The sequence below is a fragment of the Gouania willdenowi genome, chromosome 21, assembly GCF_900634775.1.
Source record: "Gouania willdenowi chromosome 21, fGouWil2.1, whole genome shotgun sequence".
Taxonomy (NCBI): domain Eukaryota; kingdom Metazoa; phylum Chordata; class Actinopteri; order Blenniiformes; family Gobiesocidae; genus Gouania; species Gouania willdenowi.
Genome location: NC_041064.1, coordinates 24,709,707 through 24,733,506, shown reverse-complemented (window position 1 = coordinate 24,733,506; position 23,800 = coordinate 24,709,707). Strand labels below are relative to the sequence as shown.

General features: G+C 36.1%; 3 protein-coding genes across 6 annotated transcripts; 2 read left to right on the top strand and 1 right to left on the bottom strand.

Annotated features, from left to right (window-relative positions):
* Positions 1–3,552: 3,552 nt before the first annotated feature.
* On the bottom strand, positions 3,553–7,165 carry LOC114454771 (uncharacterized). Of its 4 annotated transcripts, none has more exons than XM_028435523.1 (6): positions 7,024–7,165; positions 6,633–6,922; positions 5,812–5,996; positions 5,618–5,711; positions 3,926–4,110; positions 3,553–3,829 (listed from the first exon to the last, which is right to left on the bottom strand). In XM_028435523.1, the coding sequence occupies exons 1-4, from the start codon at positions 7,117–7,119 to the stop codon at positions 5,629–5,631; spliced, it is 654 nt and encodes a 217-aa protein (XP_028291324.1). In that variant the 5' UTR covers positions 7,120–7,165; the 3' UTR covers positions 3,553–3,829; positions 3,926–4,110; positions 5,618–5,628. The 4 variants fall into 4 exon arrangements, with proteins under 4 accessions (XP_028291324.1, XP_028291325.1, XP_028291326.1 ...); XM_028435524.1 differs by having other exon boundaries at positions 3,926–4,107; XM_028435525.1 differs by having other exon boundaries at positions 5,623–5,711.
* Positions 7,166–8,489: 1,324 nt separating this feature from the next.
* Positions 8,490–10,751, top strand: LOC114454785 (protein BTG3-like). Its single transcript, XM_028435552.1, has 5 exons — positions 8,490–8,559; positions 9,248–9,423; positions 9,569–9,706; positions 10,401–10,542; positions 10,638–10,751. Exons 2-5 carry the CDS (start codon positions 9,251–9,253, stop codon positions 10,707–10,709), a joined length of 525 nt encoding a protein of 174 aa, XP_028291353.1. The 5' UTR covers positions 8,490–8,559; positions 9,248–9,250; the 3' UTR covers positions 10,710–10,751.
* A 2,959-nt stretch (positions 10,752–13,710) lies between these two features.
* On the top strand, positions 13,711–15,665 carry LOC114455178 (homeodomain-interacting protein kinase 1-like). The gene is made up of 6 exons (XM_028436231.1): positions 13,711–13,723; positions 14,292–14,467; positions 14,577–14,753; positions 14,885–15,103; positions 15,439–15,517; positions 15,643–15,665. The coding sequence occupies exons 1-6, from the start codon at positions 13,711–13,713 to the stop codon at positions 15,663–15,665; spliced, it is 687 nt and encodes a 228-aa protein (XP_028292032.1).
* Positions 15,666–23,800: the final 8,135 nt, after the last annotated feature.

The following is a 23,800-nucleotide window of genomic DNA, read 5'->3' as shown; positions in this document are numbered from 1 at the left end:
ACATCAATGTAGTTAACAATTAATAAAATATGTTTCATATAAAGCTTTACCACATTTTACTATTAAAGGGGAAATATTATACTTATTTTTCACCTTTTAAAACAGTTCCCTGAGGTCTAAATGACAAATCTGTGCTGGAGTTTAAACAAAACATAACATGAATCAAGCAACAGCAGAGGTTTATGACCCTGTATAATCCAGTTCTTTCTGAGTGCTCCATTTTGGGAGGTGTGTCCCTAGAATTGCAAAGACCTCCCACTCGGGGAGGGTATTTTCTTTCCAGATTTAGCTTGTGACATCACAAACTGAGAAAATTTAAAATAGGGCACTTTTCTCTGTGTTGTAAGACTTACACAAACCACAAACAAAGGACTGGATGGTTTATTTGGTCCGTGTACTTCGCGGACATCCGATTTTTGATTAGTAAAAATGAAACGGACAACGGAAAACAAACCGTTTCCCATGTTTCTATTTGTAATAAAACACCAAAAAAGAAAAACAAACTGATTTCCCGTTTTTTATTTGATGATGGAAAATAGATAATGAAAAACGGAAAATGGATCCGTCATCCGTTATCTGATTTTATTTGGGAAGGACCAACACTTTTTTTTTTTAATTCTTCTTCTCTGCAGCCAACCGTGAACCGGAAGTGTTACGCGAAGAAGACGAGAAGGTGAACGTCGGCGGGACAAGGCTCGGGATTTAAAATTATTATGTCTTTGGATGAATATCCGAGTTTTATTTTGGAAAAAAGAAGATATGGAATGTTTTGCGGGGATATTGCGGCTGCTTTATGTACCCATTTCGGCACAAGACGGGGGTTTTCTCAGAGGAACGTGCGGAGATGGTGTGCTGAGCAGGGGCTTGTTAGGGACTTCTGTTCTGATAGCCAGCTTGCAGCTGAAGTCACCCAAGGTATTGCAGAGGTAAGGCTATTTTTCTAAATCATCACCGTATCTACTAAAGGACTTATGCTTTACCATTCATATAAAACTGTAGCTTTTGTTGTGCCATCTTTTCCTGGACGAGTCATGCGAAATTTAATGTCCCTCAACTCTCACCTGCTCCCACAAATGGGAAAGCACAGCAGGTCTGGGGTGAATTTAATCCCAAACATGAAATATGTCATTACCACTTGTGACTAATGCTTCATCAAAATCATAACCGCCTTATCTTGTTCTATGTGGGACCAGTAGTATTTATATAGAATTATGGATACTCCTTGTATTTGCATTCAATATTACTTGAAAATTATATACATAATAATCATGTGTATATAATATATATCCCTTTGCAGAAAACCCTTTAGTGTGTTTCAACAAAGGGTAAACAAGCTTAAATGCTATCCAAATGTGCAAGAAGTGTGGGGAAAATATCCTTCTTTTTTTTTTTTGTATATTTGACCTCTCCCCTAGACCGGAAAATCCTTTGGCCGCAAAATGATGACTGGCTATCTGTCTTCTAAAGGAGTGAAAGCATCTGAGGGCAGAGTGGGCAGGATGCTGCAAAGTGTTAATCAACCCTACCACACTGAAAGACAGCAGGTAAGGTCACAATTGTATTGTATTCAATTAAACACAGTAATACCATTAAGAAAATTAAAAATATATATTTTATATTTTAGGGTGTGTTACGGCTGAATTTACGGTTGACCTCATTTGAAGACATGATTCATTGCTCTGGCTGAATGATGGAGTCCAGGAGAAGCATTGATGATTTTATATAAAAATAGTTTATTCTAAACTAAGAAAAAAGGTACAAGATGGAACAAAATTAGCGTCCGTCCAGGCGGACGTCCGAAGGAAGTGCCGCGCCCTCTAACAGTTTCAGCTTAAGCTTTTTATACAGATAAGAAAAGGTCCCAACAGTGAGAGACAAAAGGGAGGGAGTCAGATGCCCATAGTGGAATTGTTGGAGGATGATGAAGATGTTATGAGAAGGTTCTGCTCCAGTCTTTATCTGTCTTGATAAGTGTGTGCGTCAGTGTATGTCTGCATGTGAGCAGAGATTCTGGCTTGGCAGAGACTGTGCTGCACTGAGAATAATACGATCTGTACTGTTTAATCATGATTCAGCTGTTCAAAAGTGTAAAGATTAATGGAGTCGTCATGTATTAAAACATGACAAATTGTACACATGAACATACATTTGAGGATATGATGATGAATATAAAAATGACCATAACAGGTGCCAGAAATCTGAACCCCATACCCTACAATGCAGAATACATGGGTCACAAGCTGCATGTAGATCAAAATGAAAAGCTAAACATGTTTGGAGTGACCCATGTAATGGCTATCGATGGTTTCAGCAAAAAGGTTGTCGGTCATTCTACCATGGCAATAAAAAACAACATTATCATTTATGAGGATGTGTACAGGTAAAATAATCAATCATCAACTGTCATCATTCAGTTTAGTACATTTATTTGATTTTTGTATTTTAACTGAACATATCTCAGGGTTATTATAGTTAAATGTGTTTGAAAACCAATATTTTATTCATCTGTCTGCCTGTTGTTCCACAGACCTGCTGTGTTTTCTTATGGACTTTGGGACCAGGTCAGAGTTGACTGTGGAACAGAGTTTTATTTGATGCTGTTCATCCAGGAGAAGCTGTCAGAGCATCGACACAATGTTCAAAGGCTGCCCTACCTTCAGACAGTAAGTCAATCAATCCTGGTGTCTTGCAATGGGTGCTTACTTATGAGAACATGCAGACCAACTCTACACATAATATCTACACAGAACCATGTGATCAAAAGAATGTGGGTTGAGGTGAACGCGCGTGTCAACTACCCACTGAAGACCGCTTTGGTTCAGCTGGTGGACCAGGAAGAACTGGACATGGAGGACAGTTTATCCAAGTACTGCGTCTCAAACCTAACCTGCCAGATGCTAAGATTGGCCTCACAAATGTAGTTTCAGCATGGAATGCCCACAGGATCCCAGGTATTTTTTTCTTCTTACGAGATGAAATGTACAAAATATGCAAGTTAGGTTTTTTTTAATTTGCTTTTTTTAATTCTCCGATACAGACACCATATCACTTTGTTTCTGTAATATAAAATACAGTTTTTGCTGTTGAGATGGATTCTGAATGGGAACACATTTACAATGAACTTTAGGTTTAGAAAAATAACGGATCAAGGTTAAAAAAAAAAATGTATCAACTCAAGGATCTGTTATCTGATTATTCAGTTTATAGATTCTGTCCTGGTGCCACTGATCCCCTGTGTCTGTTCCAAGTTTTTGACGAGAGCAAAATATTGACTGAGCATTTGAGTCATGTCCTGTCATCAAAACCTGGAAATCTGCAATTTATGTTTATATTAATTTCATTGAAATTTTGGATCCAAAAGAGTGGCATGATTATGGCCAAAATTATAATTATATTGATCAATATTGCTTTACAGTTAATCACAATTATTTATCACTTTGAGGAAAACAAACAATTTTTTTTTGTGCACTAATTTTAAACAAAGTGTGAAGTTTTCAGTGCAAAATTAGGTTTTAAATTAGAATTATATATATAAATAAAAAATATCCCACGATTTTTGAATTATTTAAAGGCTAACTGATTAAATACACTAGAGGGCAAAAATGAGATTAATAATCAGGTTAATCATGATCAAAATCATGATTACAATTAGGATGTGATTAATGGTGCAGTCCTAATCTATCACTAACTCTTTAAATATTATTGCATTGTCCCATCTTGCAGGAAAGGGAAAGACAAAGATCAGAAGTTGTCAACCACTGCTCTACACATGTTTGGCATCCAAGCAGAGACTCACAGCAGGTGGAAACCATAGGTTGCTTCATCACAGCTGTAAGGTTTAAACAAAGAAAAGAAAAAGTGCAAAAAAGAGCATCAACTGGTTATCTTTTGTACAATACAATGACCTAATGTTACATATTCTTACCTCTACAGATCATACAGGTGAAGGCGTCCTTTATAGGAGTCATAGTTAGAGATTTTGCCACTGCGCTTTTGGCCTTTGCAAGCTCAAACAGCTGGTTTACAGATGAAGTGATGTCTGGGAGGCTCTCTGCAGCTTTTTTCAGGTGGTCCATATTAGAAATGACCTCTTCTGCTTGGGACCTTCTACTTAAATGTCAGACAAATGTCAAATTAAAGATTTTAATATACATTATTAACGGTGCAACAATTAACATACAGCTGGGCAATATGAATGGAAAATGTATCATAATTTTGGCATTTTCATATTATTATGATTAATAATCAAATTTAAACTAAGATAATCAACATGTGAAACCTCATAGAGCTTGAAGTTTCACACATTTGTCATGTTTCGGTGGTATTTTGATAAAACCTTTACATATCCTAAAAACAGTGAGCAACTCCTTTCAAACAACAAGACAAAGTGTTTCCACACAGTGGAACCCAAAGGAGGCTCTATCCTTTCTCACATCTTCTACATCAGTGGTTGTCAAACGTTTTTCACCAAGTACCACCTCTGAAAATACTTTGCTCTCCAAGTACCACCATAATGAGCAACATTGAAATACAGTAGCGTAGTAGGCCTAAATAGTTATTAAAAACTTTAACACCTACTGTAACATTACACACAGTTTGAACAGTAACACTGTTTAAATATAGGAAAATAAAACACTTGAATAATGAATCAGATACATTTGAATGCATTGCTGTCTTAAAAAGATTGCACATCTTGTAGTGTGGAACTTTGACAGTATGTGCAGACAAGATAGAACAATAAATAATAATCACAATTTAGAGTACCACTAGATGGAGGCCACGTACCAATAGTCGTACGCGTACCACAGTTTGAGAATCATTGGTCTACATGCTTTGTTCATTAGCAATTGTATCACAGACAGGCTGACTGAGTTCAGTTAAGTCTTTATCATTAAAAGCACTTTAAAAACACATCCATCTAAACTACTGTGTTAGTGTCAATGTCTTATTTCCACATATCAATAGAATCCATTGACTACCTTTAAAAATTATTTTTGATTAATTTCTGTCACCCTGAAGATCAACAAGCTGAGCACAAATCGATGGGAGTAGAGCAGTGATTCTCAAAGTGTGGTCCCTTAGTGGTCCGCGAGGTGACAAGTGCACATACCATGTTTAAAATGAAAAATGGAATTATTTTTTTTTATTTCAGTGTTTCTTAAACTGCCTGTGACATGTGTTTTCAATATCAACTAAACTAGAATTTAAAATCACAAAAATATTATTTTTGTGGCATTGTCTGATTTGAGCAGTGCAGTGGACCAGTTTGTGACCCTGTTAGCATATATTTTTGGGGCCATTTTGAGGTAAGTGGTCCGTGAGTGTTTTTTATGTATTAAGTGGTCCTTGGTCTGAAAAAGTTTGAGGAACACTGGAGTAGAGAGCATAGGAAAATAAATAAATTCATCGATCAAATCCATGAATCATCACACCCTTAAAACCAACATATTACTTCAGAATAAGTGAAGTTACTGTCCTACAGTGGACTGTGACCACCAGCATACGTCACACCCAACTTTAGGGACAGTTTTTCACAGTAGAAGAATTGAAATGGAGCTCCTCTCTGTGTGTGTGTGTGTGTGTGTGTGTGTGTGTGTGTGTGTGTGTATATAATTACCTTACTTTAGGTCATCTTCCATTCTGGAACTCCACAAAGTCAGTGTCAGAGATAGCGTAGATTTTCCTGGAGTTTGAAGCCCAGAACTTGGAATCTTAAGAGTCATAAAATTTGAACCTTACTTAAATAGCAATCCATGCAAAATAATTTTAGATTTATTCCAAAACCACATATTTTGTGATCATATAACTTACTTCTTGAGCCTTCGCAGTCTTCATTAAATTGGCTGTCCGCCAAAGTAAATGGCTCATCAGAATCCAAGGCACCCTGCACCTTTGCGGTTATTCCCTCAACAGTTGCCTCATCTTCCAAAAAGCAAATGTCAACCGCCATGGAGGTACTGATCTTGCCGTTCACCATTTCACCAATACTGATTGACCTGGGGATAAATCAGATCAGATGATTTTAAAATCACTATTGAGCGGCTGGTAAAATTGACAAATAGAAGAAAGTTGAAAATTAAACAGAACATTAAACATTTAAACCTAAAACAAGTGCATGAGAGATGAACATTACAACTTCTCTGAGGTACTGCTTGATGACACCACTAGGGTAACAGGTTGTACTGTGCAGTCAGTGCATTTAAATAAATAAATAATAATAAATATATATATATTTATTTTATTTTTTTTTAAGTACATTTTAATGAAACCATAAAACATCAAAATATATTCCCTGCAAGTTTGAAAGAAAATAATTTAACAAATATTAACTGGATTAAAAAAAAAAAAGTATTTACTTATTCAAGTTTTTCTTTCTTGGCTCTTGTACATATAATTAATTTAACAAGATGACATATGATAAAGTATTTATCTTTTCAACCGAAGCAATGTTGTACAATTACAGGAATATACAACTGAATAAAAAACCATGCTATGTAGACACTATTTATGTTAAAATTAATGTCCCTCAATAAAAAAGAAGAAAAAAAGTGTGTTTTCATGGCTAATATGACCACATATCACAGGATGAAATGATAGCAGGTGGAATCAGCTGCATAACATATGAACAGTACCTGTGAAATGATTTTTGAGGAAACCTTCCACGAGCTCGTGGAGCTCCATGTGAAGCTGCACTCCCAGTAGAAGAAGATGAGGCTTGGTGCATGAAGCTGAAGGGGAAAGTGGGCGGAGGAGTGGGTGAAGGTGCTGGTGCTCTGCCTGCAGGTGACTGACTTTGCTCTGGCTCTCCGTGGACCTCGTAATGGCCGCGGTTGGACATATACAAGGTGGAAAAATGTCCTGCTGGCTCAGGCATAATGGCTCTGTTTGCATCGTCTGTAAGGTACAGACTACTGCGACGGACCTAGTTGTTTGGGTAGAAAAAAATAGTAACGAAAACGAACACCAAATATAAACTTTTACTTGAAACTCTAGCTAGCTATTGTTGAAATTGTATTACTGTACCTGAAATACTCTGCAGATGTTTTCCACAGACAAATCGCCATCCTGTAGGGTAATACGTTTACCGCCCCGAAAGAGCACGAACGTGTCACTCTCCATGTTTAAAGCACGGTTAAATGTATACTACCGGAAGTAGTTGCTCCGCTCGTGGTTCCCCAAAAAAAAAAAAATCATTACGTTAAAATCGAATAACAGATGACGGATCCATTTTCCGTTTTTCATTATCTATTTTCCATCATCAAATAAAAAACGGAAAATCAGTTTGTTTTTCTTTTTTGGTGTTTTATTACAAATAGAAACATGGGAAACGGTTTGTTTTCCGTTGTCCGTTTCATTTTTACTAATCAAAAAACGGATGTCCGCAAAGTACACGGACCTTATTTCACATGTTGTGTGTTGGTGGACACTCAAGTTACCTCATGTGTTCAAAAACACTGCAAAAGTGGATTTTTCATAATATGTCCCTTTTGAAAAACAAAAAAATGTAATCAAGAGGTATACACAAAAAGGCTCAGATGTCCAAAAATATTAAAACTTATATTTGCATAGATTAGGAATAGATAGGAAAGAAATGAGATGATAGATATTTGTTCTAAGTATTTTGTACAACTGAATTAGGACCTGTTATCATCAGAGATGCTAACAGAAAGCTATCCTCAAAGCTGTAAGTTTGACCACTCATAACATAACATAACATAACATAACATAACATAACATAACATAACATAACATAACATAACATAACCAAGGAGCAGATGACTTCCGGGTTATGACAGCAGTTTACTATCAGTCCAAATAAAACAAAATATTATGAACAGAAATACAGTCAACCTCATATCATTTATTCTCACCCAAACAAAACTGACATATGTACCAAGCAAAATAAAAAACTCAGTAAATGCGAAACAAAAAAGCAAAAAAATATTAAAATCCAATAAGCTTGTGCTTATATAGTCCCTTTCTCAGCTCATGTTATTAAAAAAAAGTAGATAAAAATATAGTCCTTAAAATGTTTTTTTGTTTTAATTAATAAAAAAAAAAAAAATGAAAATGCTGGCCTGCAAAACTAAATTAAGAAGCTCTTTGTGTACAAAAATAAATTACCATCCTTTCTTAAGCTACTTAGCACAGCAGCTAACTAGCAATTAGCTTAAACAGCGATTAGCATTATAGTAACATTCCCTCAGAAAATACAACTTAACAAGACATTAAAACGTATATTCCATGACAGTCAATTACAGTACAGTCAGTGTTACACCATGAATATTTTCAGCTCACCTAGCAGGGAATATTTAAGTAGACTGTATGAAGCAGGCACGGATGGAGACGACAGACAACACACGTGTCTACCACAGCTAGAACCAGCTGAGCATGCGCAGACTCTGCGCCGGTTGCCATGGTTTTTAACTGTCGTAAACACAACTAATCAGAAGATGAAAGCAGCTTCTGAAGTAGTTCTAAGACAAAGTCTGGTGATAAACTACATGTTTTATTCTCCCCATTTGAGTCAATAACTAAAGACGGACACAAACAAATAAAGTAAGTGTAATATTTTAAATATGCATTTTACATTGTGACCACCAGAGGCTCCCCGTGAGCAATGTGTGAGTTTTTACAGCAATATGACTTTTTTTTTTCTTCCAGGATTGAATTACTTGAGTTTTGTCAGATTAAGTTTGGTTTTAAAACAAAGGATAAAATTACTTTTTTTTGTGTGTGTAAGTCAGTTTTAATGTTGGCATAATTTTACATTCATAAGTGCAGACAATGAAACTTGTAGCAAAGTTTTTAAAAATGTCTAATTATTATTTATTTTTTTTTATGGATAAAAAGTACATTTAATAAGCAAGTGTTAAATTAGAGTTTGTTTCTCTTCCTTTGAAAATAAATGATATTCTTAAATGTATCTCACCTGAAAGATATGAAAGAAGATGTGTGTGTTTGCTGATCACTCAAAAGACTAAAGAAATGTTAAATAATATCTATCTGTATAATTATTACTTACATCAAACTTTTGATATTTATCTGATTAACTGTTCAGTTTGTGATATTCATAGTAACTTTATGTTATTTACATGTAAGCAAACAAAAATGTTGTGGATTTTATTATAGGGTTGGGATTTTAGGTCAGGATTCTGGTTTTCTATCTCTTGACATTTTTACACTAAGTTTGGTTTTATTTGTTTTATGTATATCATCATATAAATTTTTATTATTTTACTTATAGAGGATGAAGAGCGAGATTGCAGCGGTGGTTTCCTTCTTGAAAAGGCTGGTGAAATTAAAGAATAAGGTGGAGGTGGAGAAAATGGATTTGTTTGCTGAGAGGCTAACAGTGGCGCTGCAGGAGAAGTTTGAGGGACACTGGGTCCCTGAAAAGCCCAGCAAAGGCCAGGCGTACAGGTACGCTCAGCGGGACACCCATGGTTTGTGGGTCATTCCGTCTCTTTAAAAGTGTGATAATTGAATAATTAAGGAACACTTGGTAAACATTTCAGAATTCTTCAGCCTCAGCAGCTAAAAGCGCTGATCCTTGTGTGTTTTTCAGGTGCATCAGAGTGAACGCGTTCCACAAATATGACCAGGAGCTGCTGCGTGCCTGCAGTGAAAGTGGGGTTCACTACGGTGACCTGGGGCTGCCCTGGGAAATCACTCTTTGGGTGGATCCAGGAGAGGTTTGTGGCAGGTGAGGAACAAAAACACACAATTATTCTTCACTCTGTTTTTTAGTCTTTCTATTCCTAGGTTTAGTTTATTGGTTTATTCAGAGCATAAACACTATACACTCTGGTCAAACCAAGCTTATGTTTAGCCCCACCCACATTTGACGTCTGTTTTACATAATACAATATTAGTTGATAATTAACAAAAATTATATACATTAAAGCCTCTGATTATTTGTGATCATGGAATTCATGTTCTGAATCAGAAAATTAAATCCAAACCTTTTTAGTTTTTGCTTTTTATTTAAAATCTGGTCCCAATATGACATGGAAATGCCTCACATGCATGTTTTGGGACAATATCATGAATATACATGCAATTATTCTTCTATAAATAACGAGTGTTACATACACAATATTGATCACAATCTCACTCTATGTAAACACATGACTGGGTGGGATTTTGCGCAAAACTTGAGTCCAAATGAAAACAAATGACACAGACTAAACCCTCATGTTTTGAGACCATATCAAACATTTCCAAGATATTTTTCCTGTAAAATGGGGGGCTGGCCGTTTGAACATTTATTCTGATATGTGGGAGGGGTCAGATATTGGTATGTTCATGTCAGATATGTGTGTCTGGGGTCATACTATTAAATTAAATGGTTTGTCATTGAACTGACATGTTTTTGTTTGTGTGTTATTGTTGCACAGGTACGGAGAGCAGAATTTCCATTTCTCAATTGCCACATTTTCCTCCGATAAGGATGAGATGACATCGGACTATCACTCGGGTTCATCTGATGAGGGGAGCACACGTTCCTCCCCCCTCACCGTCACCAACAGGAAGTGCCAGGTAACCCAGGGAGCAGAAGCCACACCCCCCTCCCTTATTCTTAAACTGTTGGTGCTTCTGTGTTTGAACTGATCTTCAACCTTTTCCTTCCCCAGGCGTTAAATCCAGATGCTCCAGCTTGGGAACCCAAAAAGAAGCTGTCAGGAATGGTTCATAAAATTCCATAGCCTCAGCACAGCTACCGGTGCCTCCTCCACCAGAGCCAAGGCCCCCCTCATTATCTTTTGAGGGTCTTTTTTTTAACAATATATCAATGTACAGTAACAGTCTTTTTTATTTTTTTTATTTATTTATTTTTTAAACAATGTACAATAAACATATGTCCAATTTTACATTTTATTTGATTTTTTTTCCATAAATATTAAACAGAAATTTACTGGTAGCCAGCTGCCTAACAAAACAAAAACTACACAGACAAAACATTTCAATAAAATTAAAAAATAAAACTCATATGCCTATAAATAAAAGTAAATAAGTGAACAAAAATAAAGAGGGTTTGAGGAGGAGAGGGGGTAGGGGGAGTCAGTGGGGTATTCAGAGGCTGTAGTTGTGGGTCTTTCAAAGTAATCCAGGAAAGGGCGCCATAATTTATCAAATTTATCTTCAGATCCATGAACTGGTTATTTAATGTTTTCCAAATCCATACAGGACATAACATCTTTTATTCATTGTGAATGTGAAGGGGCCGTGGAATCTTTCCACTTAAACATTATAACTTCTCTGGCCTATAATAAAGAAAAATGTAGCACTCTGAGCTGCTTTTTTAGCAAGTTAAGATCCAGGGCTACACCAAAAATAGCACAGGTTGGATCTGGCCTAATTTGGTGATGCAGGACATTGAAAATTGTGTGAAAAACTGAGTTCCAAAAATTGACCAATGAAGGACAGGACCAGTACATGTGAAGCAATGTACCAGGTGCGCTACCACACTTTCCATTAGTTGGGTCCACATCCGGATACATGCGCGCTAACTTAGCCTTGGACAAGTGCACACAATGAACTATCTTGAATTGAATGAGTGTGTGTCGAGCACACATTGATATAGTGTAAACCTGGCCAAGGATAGACTCCCACATATCATCCGTAATGGTAGTATGTAAATCGTGTTCCCATTTATATTTAAACGCATCAACAGAAAAACATTGTAAATGTGAAATTAAGTTGAACAGAACCGATATTGCTCCCCTAGAGGTTGGTTTGACTGATAAATAGTTGTCGACAGAATTATCTGGAGGTTTTTGAGGGAATTGTGCTGTCATACTCTACACATAGTGTCTAACCTGTAAAAAATGACAAAAGTGAGTAAAGGCAATACAAAATTTGGTTGAAAATAAAGAAAAACTTGCAAATTGTCCATCTAAATATAGATCAGCGAAACATTTTAAACCTTTTCTGTTCCAAATGTGAAATACACTATCCGTCATTGAAGGAACAAATCGTTGATTTGAAACAACCAGACTTTGAAGTGAAAAATAATTGAGACCAAAAATCATCCTAAACTAAAACCAAATTCTGAGAGAATGATGGACTACTATATTATTACTAGGTAAAGACAAGACAAGAGGAAATGATGAACCTATAGTTGCAGGTAAGGAAATCTTATTGTCCACATGAGACTCCATGGTGACCCAAACGGGGGAAGACGGTTCCAAGTAATAGTGTTTCCATTACAGCATCGACCTGATATTTGTGACCCAGTAATAGTATTAAGAAGAGTTTTCCTCAATCTTGGATGTTTAACATTCCAAATAAAAGGCCTTCTTAACATCAATGGGAACATTTTTATCATTAAATACAATTTAAAAATGGCTTTCACTTTGTGAAATGTAAATCTAGTTCAACTAAAATGCAGTAAAAATAAATTAATCTGAGCTGAAACATGATTCTTGAAAAAAAAAAAATGTCTTTTGGGAAATTCTTGATATCAAAATGGGGTCACGATCCAAAAAAGGTTGGAACCACTGCATTAATTTTTTTTTTCAATGCAGACAAAGGGGGGACTTGGATTCAGCCCACTGCTGTAAATCACTACCTAATTTAGTTGTAGAATTTCTGATTCCCTCCAAATCAGAGTCATTTTATTTGTCACTACACAAAGCACAACAATGTAAAAAAAAAAAAAAAAAAAAAAAAAAAAATAGCAGCCCTCATAAAGAGTGAATATATATATATACACACACACAATGGCCAATGTAAAATAAAAAAGACAAGATGTGGTATGGACATGGATATTTACATATGAGCGTTCAGTAAACAACAGCTCTAGAAAAGAAGCTGTTTTTCTGGGATAGAAGCTGCAAATACACAGTCAATGAAGATGCACATTATTTCCAGAGATCAGTTTTTCCACGCCTATATCACATAATCAAAGTCAATTTAAATCTGATATTGTTGTAAGTACAGTAAATTTTTTCAAAATCCTGCAATTTTCTTCAAATTGTTCCCCAAAATTTCACCAAATACAGTATATTTTGTGCTGCTCCCGCCTTTGCCTTTCGAACCCAAACCGAAACGGTTCGAATCATGAGGCAATGTTGTGGTTTAGCGCTGGATATGAGGGTGCGATTTACAGCCCATTTTCTCTTGCAGCATAAAGTTTTACAATAATTGTTATTAATGATTAAATACTTTTAAGAATGAGAAAACCATTTCAGATGAAAAGGTCAGGATGTCTGAAGAGTATTAAATACTTATTGTTGCCAAAAGTTAGTCTGCTATGGATTCAGATATGTTGGCGTTATACATACAGTATATGTACCACCAGATTTTTAATATTAATATTTTAATTAGGAAAAAAACATGTGATCGTAAAGGGTGTGTTTCATATGTACTATACATTTTAAAATTTTAAATTTTTTTTTCTTGGGGGGGGGGTTGCAATGCGGCACCCCACCAGCAAATGGCACCCTAGGCGGCCGTCTGGTTTGCCTGGCGGCAGGGCCGGCCCTGAATATAGGAAAAACTGTCATGATGTGTTTACTTGAAAGCCAATGGTTGCCATGGTTGCAGGATGAAAGATAATGAAGAGATGAAAGAGAACCAGAACTGCAGTAGCTACTCTCAGTGCTAGTGGTTAGATTGGGAACTGTCTCTCTTCTGAGTATCAAATCGTAAAACTAGCATTTTTATAAAGTTTGAAAGCTTAAACTGTGAAAACCTAAATGAGGAATGGCTTCAACAGGTAAGACAGACTATACAGACAAAATATGAGGATGAAATTTTATCTGCTAAGATGAAAGAAAACTGTACCATTGTCATGAAGGGAATCACTACATTTAAATATATTTAATTATTATTATTAGAAAATATTTACTCGGGTTTCAAATCATGAAAAAATATTTTCCTTGAAAAAAAAAAAAAAAACAGTTCAATATTTGATATAGCTAATGCTGTTAGGAACAGTTTGAGAGAGCCTCCAGACCCAAAGGTGTGTACTTGTAATACATAAAATAAGAGTGTTTGACTTCAATGTTTACAGAATGGATGTCATATAGCATGAGGAGCTCTTGAAAACTGAGACCATGTATTACTACCTACTACTACTATACCTTTTAACTGTGAAAAGTAACATGGGTTATACTCTGAGTGTATCAACAAAAAATGAGGACGTCCTACACATGCAGTCAGTGCTGACAGGACTTCTTATAAGAAGTAATTTTCCAGGACAGGATGAGATTTCCTTGTTTGTGTGAGTCTTAATGTTTGAATTCTGAATACTAACCATGTGCTCTGTCTGTCCACTTTAACAGCACATCCTCTAATGGTAGGGCAGGTCCTCCAGAGCAACTCCACTCATTACACCATCCTCCAATTTATTGGAGAAGGCAGCTTCGGAGAAGTGGCAAAGTGCTGGGCTGATAACAGCAGCAGCGCAGTGGCGGTAAAAATTCTGAAGAAGGAGTTTTTGCAAGACATAGAGGATGAGGTAGGTGTTTGGATCTCTCCTAGTTTTTGGGCCTCCAACAGGACTTTAACTATGAACTGTTGAGGTACAGCGATATAAAGGTGATCTAATAGTGCTTCTTTCCTTTCAGGTGTCCATGCTGAAGACCATCGGCTCATTGAATGCAGACAACATCAATGTGGTTAAATTCTACGAACAATTTCAATACTTGGGCTATAACTGCCTTGTCTTTGAGTTGTTGGACGTGGATTTATCCCATCTAGTCTGTTCAATTAAAGTACACAATATCCGCCCCATTGCAGAGCAGGTAAGAATGGTTTTAATCCCATGGTAATGCTTGCTAATTGATTTATGAAAGCTTGAAGTGCAAACCTGATCTTAAAAATCTGAATAAGAGAAACTATTCTAATCACGTCTTTTCTAATTGTGTCCCTATAGCTGTTGGTGGCATTGCAGGGACTAAAGTCTGTAAGGGTCATGCATGGCGACATCAAGCCCGACAATGTTATGTTGGCTGACATAGACGAGGATCCAGTCAGAGTGAAGCTGGTTGACTTTGGAATGGCTTCTTCATTCTCTGCCATCTGTCCCGGGATGATTCTTCAGCCCATCGGCTACAGGTATGAGGGTGTCACCCTGAATAACTTCTGTGTTTTTGTAACAAACCTCTGTCATTATAGTGTTGGTAGTTAATGCTAAGCAACATTTTTCTAAAGTGTATTTCATTCATTTTGCGTCGCAGAGCCCCAGAGGTTTGTCTTGGCCTTCCATTTTCAGGGGCCATTGACATGTGGGGAGTGGGCTGTACGCTGGCCTTTCTCTACCTCAATGATCATCTCTTTCCTATCCACTGTGAATACCTCATGGTAGGTCTTTTCTTTTTTTATACATCATCCCTCCATCCATTTAATGACACGTGTTCTCTTTTCCACATGTATAGTAAGTCTTGAGTAACTGCCCCTAATGTGTGTAATTGTGTTTTCTTTCTGCAGATGAAGTGCATGGTGGAGATGCTGGGCATGCCGTCGAAATACCACCTCCGCTTTGGCATGTACAGCCAGAGATTCTTTTGTAAAGAGGATGAATTTGGCACACAATGGAGGCTGCTGGTAAAGCATAGTTTTCATTGTTGTTGAACCTTGATTGTTGCCCTAAACTTCTCATAAACCCTTTTCATTGTTGTTGTGTTTCCACAGACCCCAGAAGAAAACTCATCTAGAAACAAAAAGAAAGCAGAGGAGTGGCCCAAATCTCATGCTCATTTCTCATCATTGGATGACCTGCTCTATGTAAGTGTTCTCTACGGTATTTGAGTTCAAATACTTAGTAGAGATTTCTTCTTTAAAATGCAACCAACCTTAAAAATGCGTTAATAAACTGAATTTATTCACGGTTTCTTTTTTTTTGTTATGTCATGAGTAAGATAAGTGTGAACTTGTGCAATGACCTAACTCTTATTTTTTTTTTTTTTTTGAATCTAGATCTCTGAAGTAGAGGATGCTGAAGAAATGGAAGACAGGAAGGTGTTCATCGACTTCCTAAAAGAGTTGTTACATCTGGATGGGGATCTGAGAATCTCTCCTGTTGAGGCTCTTCAGCATCCCTTTATCACAGGGTCATACCTGAGCCAGCCCAGGAGCCAGACAGCAGAGAATAGTGAGTGACTGCACTGTGGAGACAATCACGCACATGGTGATCAACTAGTTGTTCTATTGAATTTCTAAATAATCTTTTTTTTATTTTTCCTCCTACTAAAGAAATGGATGACATTACTCTTTCATCTGGCCAAGATGGGCACAGTAAGAAACATGAAACAGAAAATGGGGATGATGAGTCCCCACTGTCTCCTGCAAACAACAAATGTGGACATTGTGAGACACATGTATCAGAAGATTGGATTGAGGATGTCCCACGTTTTCCTGTGAAATTGTTTCCCTTTTCCAATTGGACCTAATGCAGAAGACGTCTCCTTCCCCGCCTCCAACTCTATGAGGTTCTCGGGCAGATTCCTGAAACGAGTTCAGAAGTTCTTCTCTCGACTTTGGACAGGGCGTGCTGAACTTTTAAGAGAGAGAGTGAGAGAAAAAGTGAGAAAGAGAGAGAAAGCCAAAGAGAGAAAGCAAGAGAGTGAGAAAGCAAGAAAAAGCCAGAGAGAGAGAGGGAGAGGGAGTGTGTCAGTAAAGAAGTTCTTCTCTCGACTTCAAAAAAATTTTTCAGGTTGCTTGTCTTCCTCTGTGAAGGAGTAATTAGTTTTTATTCTTTGTTTGTTTAGTTCTTTGTATAATTGCATGGTACATGTATATTTGTAAATAAATGTATTGAATGAATAATCTAGATCTCAAACCTTCTTTATTTCCACACTACTTTTCGTCATTTTGACCCTTTTCAAAATATATTTAGCCACTGATACAATAATAGATCATATATTTCATATATTTAGAATTGGTAAAACATTTGAATGGTGGCAGAGGGAAAGAAGTTGTTTTTGTGTCTGGAGGTTCTGGTCCTGATTGACCGAAACTTTCTTCCTGAGAGATTGAAACAGTTTATGACTGGGGTGCACTGTAAAAAAAATTCTGTCAAAATTACGGTAATTCACTGGCAGCCACAGTTGCCATTTTTTCACCGTTAAAAATACAGTAATATGATCTGTTAAAATTTTTACAGAATACCTTACCGTATTTTTAACGGTGAAAAAATGGCAACTACAGCTGCCAGTGAATTACCGTAAATTTTACAGAATACCATACCGTATTTATAACGGTGAAAAAATGGCAACTACAGCTGCCAGTGAATTACCGTAAATTTTACAGAATACCATACCGTATTTATAACGGTGAAAAAATGGCAACTACAGCTGCCAGTGAATTACCGTAAATTTTACAGAATACCATACCGTATTTATAACGGTGAAAAAATGGCAACTACAGCTGCCAGTGAATTACCGTAAATTTTACAGAATACCATACCGTATTTATAACGGTGAAAAAATGGCAACTGCAGCTGCCAGTGAGTCACCATAAAAATGACGGTAACAAATGCCATCTTATTTACAGATAATTGCCTTTAAAACTACATATCTTCTGTCTGGATTAATGTATTTTCCTGTAATAAACACATTACAATTGTATTTAGCAATACAGGGAATTTTATTAAGTTCAACAGAAAAATACCTGTAGCTTAGCTGCCAAACTTTCACTGTAAAAATATTTACAACGAACGAGTTGAAAATATAGGGCAATATGGCAAAAAATGTATAACATGGATGATAACCCTGGTATGCATTTAGATGTTATGCTTTACAACCAATGGCCGCTGGCTGCTCAGCTTCGTGACCACGGCACTAGAGGCCGCCATTTGTCCCCCATTGCTGTAGTACCTGCATACAGTATAGTCAGCCGCTAGTCTCCCATTAGAAAGCTTTAACTTTAAAGCCTGGTGCCATTTTTCCAAAACTTTCTACAGTTAAATATTCCTCCTGTGATAATGCTGGGTTGGGCACAATTACTGGGACCAGGCTGGTTTTCCTAAGGAACATTTTAGAAAATCTCGTAAACTAATCGGGGCCGGACTTTGATTGACAGGCCGTTATCCATAGAGGCTAGTTAGCGAGTGTTAATGACAAGCTCTAACTTTCCACATGACAGGGAGCTCATATACATAATAAATTTACACTGCACTTGAATGGTTCAGGTTGCAAATTGCAAATGTCTCTGGTACTCATCACTAGTTTGGGTAACAATTGTTGATCTGCGCTTTTAGTGTAGCTCAGTGGTGCTGGGATGTCCTGGACTACGCTGCTGGTTTGTTGCCTCTGGGTATTCTTCCAAAAGTGCTGGGGATGCTTTTCCAGTCTGAGAAACAACAGAATACATAAACCTTTGAATACTTATGAGATTAACAAATGACAATTTATTCTTTATAGGGCTGAACGATTAATTGCATTTGCAATTTTATCGCAATATTACACAAAGCGATTTCGTTATCGCAGGGTACGCGATTTTGAAAGTGAATGGAGGTGCGACATATGGCAGCAAAGTCCGCTCCGCCGTGTGCTTTTGTTTACGTCTCTTAAGGTGTGTGGTAGATTGTGGATGTACAGTGAAAATATCAGCGTTTATCATGCAGCCACCGCGAAGGACTATTGCTTTCTTCTCCGTTAGCATTGCGTTAGCCGCAACGCTCATCACGCCATTCTCTCGCTGCTACTACACTCTCTGATGATCACAGAAACTCCTGTCTCACCTGCGGATTCACACATCTCTGCCTCCACAAAGATATAGGTGAGCCTGTGCTGCTTGTAAAGAGTAAAGAATCGTTTGTGGCTCAGTTTAGGAGGCTTATATTTGGGAATGTCGTGGATAAAGAACTTATCTCAAAAGCATAATTACGGTTCATGACCATAAAGTATTCTCCAAGGCGATGTGCCATGTGCCTTTATTTACCTTTGCATCTACCGCATATGCGTTCCCGTAGGTAGAACAGACGCTAGATATAAACACTAAACTGCTGTATGAAAAGGGTTTGAAACTACGATCCGAGGCAGGAGTCCATGTCATGTCTTATTTTGCTGAGGAAATGTGCAGTTTAGTGCTGAAATGGCTGCGAGTCAAAGAGAAAGTGAAACATGTCTGTGTTTGGCACCTCATGTCGCCGTCTCCTTGCGTCAATGTTCTTCTCTTTCTTCATATTGTCCAAAATTACATCCCAAAATCAAAATGCTGCTCCTAACTCAACTGTGTTTTTGCGTGTGCTCCATCTGGCCTCTCCGTATCAATCAATAACGCGCATCTGTAGCAACCACGAGTCGCAGCACATACAGGGATTTGATATGTATATATATTTTTTTTTATAGACTGTACTGTTAAGTTCAGACAGTTTTTATGAAGTGTGGTTCACAAACTTTGAATAGGTCAAGCAACAATTTTGTTTGCTTTATTGTTGCAATTTTCGCTTCAAATTAATCTAATATTGTTTATTATGAAAAAGACTGATTTATTGCTTGTGTTAGATGAAAAATACATGAGAAGAGGACCTTGCAACAATAATCGCATATCTAATCGCAATCGCAATATTGAAGAAAAAGATCGTAATTAGATTATTTTCCAAAATCGTTAAGCCTTAATTCTTTATATTGAACAACTAATAGCAAATTATGTTTTGACGTCATACAAAAATTCAACTTATGGTAAAACTCACTCTCACCAGTCAGAGCAGGTTCTGCACAGCCATTGATCTATTAGCACGTTCTGATGCAGAGGTGGTGGGTCGACACTGAAGAACTCAGGAGGAACGTAACTCTACGAAAACACAAGATAAACCCTGAATAAAGTACATTATAAAATAGGGTTACGAAATATTAGACGTTTTGAACAGTTTGTACTCACCAAATCCATCTTGAAGGGGAAGACCGTTATCTTATTGGATTTTTGAAGGATGGCTGGCAAAAGGCAAAGATAAAGAAAAGCACAATTAACTATCAAACATGGTCAGAATTCTTACTAGAATGTTTTTAATCACACAAAAAAGAACTCACAATACTCGCTTTTTTTTTTTTTTTTTTTAGAGACTATCTGGAGACTTGCCTTATCTCAGAGAAAATGCTCTCAAAATCTCTGCTCAACCTGCTGCCGAGTCGGACGATGCTCTCGCGTTTGACTGCACACCTAACTCTGAGCTGAGCTGTGCCTCGACTGTGTGCACACGCCCATCCCGGGCACTTCCGTTTCCCGCTCATTTGTACGTCACTCTTTTGCGTCGGTTTTGCGCACGGTCACGCTTGTTTTATAAAACAGGGGGAAAAAAGAAAAGAGAAATAAAGAAATTAATTAATAGATCAAACAACTACATATTCTATTTTATTTTTTGTTATCGCAATTAAATAAATGAATTTATTTCATTGCATAATTGTGACCATCACTAGCCCTCTCTAAGGAAGGGTAAGAAATACTTTATTAAAGGGAGGATGTAAAAAAGAGAGGGTAGTGTTACACCAAAGTGAGGGGGGGGGGGGGGGGGGGGGGAGGGAAACAGGAGGAGGGAAATGGAAAGGGACACTTCACTTCATCCACCTTCAAAATTCTCACTTGAATGTTTTCAAGTGAGAATGAGATGTGCAAGTTGTATCTACAATTACATTTTTACATGTAAATTATATTACAGATATCTACAATTGAATTCCCACATGTGAAATAACATTGTAGATATCTATAAATAATATGGTAATTTGGACTACATATCCGAACACAACGTCATTATCCCGCCCATATATCCGAAATGAATATGGTAATTTGGAGTACCAGACATATCCGAAAATGACATCATTGTCTCGCCCACATATCCGAAACGCATTTTCCACACGTGGAAATTCAATTGCAGATATGTTTAATATAATGTTACATGTAAAATGTAATTGTAGATATCTGTAATATAATTGTTACATGTAAAAATGTAATTGCAGATATCTGTAATTCAGTTTCTACATGTCGAAATGACATTTTGACATGTAGAAATATATTTGTTACGTGTGAAAATGGCTTTACAGATATCTTGAATTAACATTTCAACATGTCAAAATTACATTTCAACATGTCAAAATTACATTTCAACATGTTCAAATGTAATTTCCACTAGTGAAAACTAAATTGCTACATGTCAGCCAGACTTTTTAAATGTTAAAAGGCTTGCCATAGACGGCTTGTTAACCAATTATCCAATCAGAGGCCGAGAAGCGAGGTGAAGAGTTCAGTGACCTGCACCTGCACCTGCACCCCTGTCTGAGTCTCTGACTGCAACACACACAATATAACATTGACACATTTGAAAGAAAAGATGGGCAAATAAAATAAAAAGACTTGCAACTTTATGGAATCACCACTGAAAGTGTGATGAGAGATTTGAAAATGCTAGTATTTATTTTCTTCTTTGTGCATTACATGATTGCTTGGTATAGTTTAATGAACAGTGAATGGGCCCTGCTTAGTTCTGGTTTAGTCCAGGTTCCTGATTTAGTCCTGCTATAGTCCAAATGAACTTCTTTGGGATAGTGACCAGTGCACCTGTGAAAGCACTGTGGGAAAATCATAACACTGCACGCTTTAGTTGACCTTTTCTTACTGACGTTATTGCTGTTGTTTTTAGTTGTTTCTTCAAAGAGGAAAGTCTTTTGATGCCACACACGCCCCCAAATAAATCCCCCCTCACTACACCACACCCACACCCTCCGAACTTTTATCTTATGCACAGTCATCCCAACTTGTATAAAAATATACCCACATTTGTAAACTGCTCCTGAGATAATCCCCCAGAAGACAAAATTTCTATGGAACATTTGTATTGATTTTCAATGGGATGACAGCATTTTGTTCATTTTAGTGTGCCACAACAGAAAAATTTTAAAACTGTTCAAAACAAGGTTACTATCATTGTATGACCAACCCTTAGGGCAAATGAACAAAGAAAGCTCATTCAGTTTGGATCCCATTTATGAAGGTTATGCAAGTATTACTGACTCTTCAAGAGCAAAAATGCGTTTAGAATGCATACGGGTCAATAAAGGGTTAACTACATATAAGTTATGACACATATTTGGTATGTTTGTGTCGAGCAGAAGTGGTTCTACAAGTCTTGAGTTTTTAAAGTATAAAAAAATATTAAAATATAGTGATTTTATAGCTGCTAAAAGTAGAGGCCACTTTCCGGGCCTTATGGGTGTTGAGCGTGATTTTTTTTTTTTTCCAGTCCCAGCTCTGGGAGGCTATGGAAAACTACTGAAATAGCCAAAATGAACTTCTCCAAAATGATTATCCTTAGGCAAATTTGAGGAACATCCAATAAAAACAGAAAAAATGCCATAAAATGAAAATGTCAAAGTACACAAAAAGTCCTTAGGGTGCTGTGAGGGTTATATTTATATATATTTATGATATCTATTAAACATCTGTAGTTGTAAAATACTACATATAAATTCAAACAATGATAATTTTTATCATTGTTTGACATCATTCATTATCATGAATGTCAACAGTGATAGTGGGTTATTTGTAGAGAGGTCAGTCACTGGTCATCAAACACTCGACATCTCTCCTCAGACCAGCTGTGTCTTACACCTAATTTAACCTTTTTGTCAAATGTGACGAAATGGGTATTTTGGTCATCACGGCCGTAAAGTATTATACTGTTACAATATTGACAGAAAAGAGCTGTATTTCTTACAGTAATATACATTTTCTACTTTTACAGGCAAATAAAATTTCTTTTTATAAGTTTTTTTCCGTAAAATTTGCCAACTTTCGACTGTTATTTATATGGAAAATAATCGTAAAAATAATTACAATGAAAGTATGTTGAATTAACAGAATTTAGTTTTTTTATCAGTAATTTTCTGTGTTTTTATCAAATTTTAACTGTAAGTTTTAAAGTATTATACTGTTGCAATATTGACAGAAAGAGCTGTATTTTTTACAGTAATATACATTTCTACTTTTACAGGCAAATAAAATTTCTTTTTATTAGTTTTTTTCCGTAAAAATTTGCAAACTTTCGACTGTTATTTATATGGAAAATATTCCTAAAAATATTGACAATGAAAGTATGTTGAATTAACCAGAATTTAGTTTTTTTTATCAGTAATTTTCTGTGTTTTTATCTAACTGTAAGTTTTAAAGTATTATACTGTTGCAATATTGACAGAAAAAAGTTGTATTTTTTATAGTAATATACATTTTCTACTTTTACAGGCAAATAACATTTACTTTTATACGTTTTTTTTTTTCCGTAAAATTTGCAAGCTTTCTACTGTTATTTATATGGAAAATAATCGTAAAATTAATTACAATGAAAGTATGTTGGATTAACAGAATTTAGTTTTTTTTATCAGTAATTTTATGTGTTTTTATCAAATTTTAACTGTAAGTTTTAAAGTATTATACTGTTGCAATATTGACAGAAAAGAGCTGTATTTTCTTACAGTAATATACATTTTCTACTTTTAAAGGCAAATAAAATTTCTTTTTATTAGTTTTTTTCCGTAAAATTTGCAAACTTTCGACTGTTATTTATATGGAAAATAATCGTAAAATTTATTACAATGAAAGTATGTTGAATTAACAGAATTTAGTTTTTTTATCAGTAATTTTCTGTGTTTTTATCCAATTTTAACTGTAAATTTTAAAGTATTATACTGTTGCATTATTGACAGAAAAGAGCTGTATTTTTTACAGTATTATACAATTTCTACTTTTCCAGGCAAATAACATTTCTTTTTATACGTTTTTTTTCCGTAAAATTTGCCAACTTTCGACTGTTATTTATATGGAAAATAATCGTAAAAATAATTACAATGAAAGTATGTTG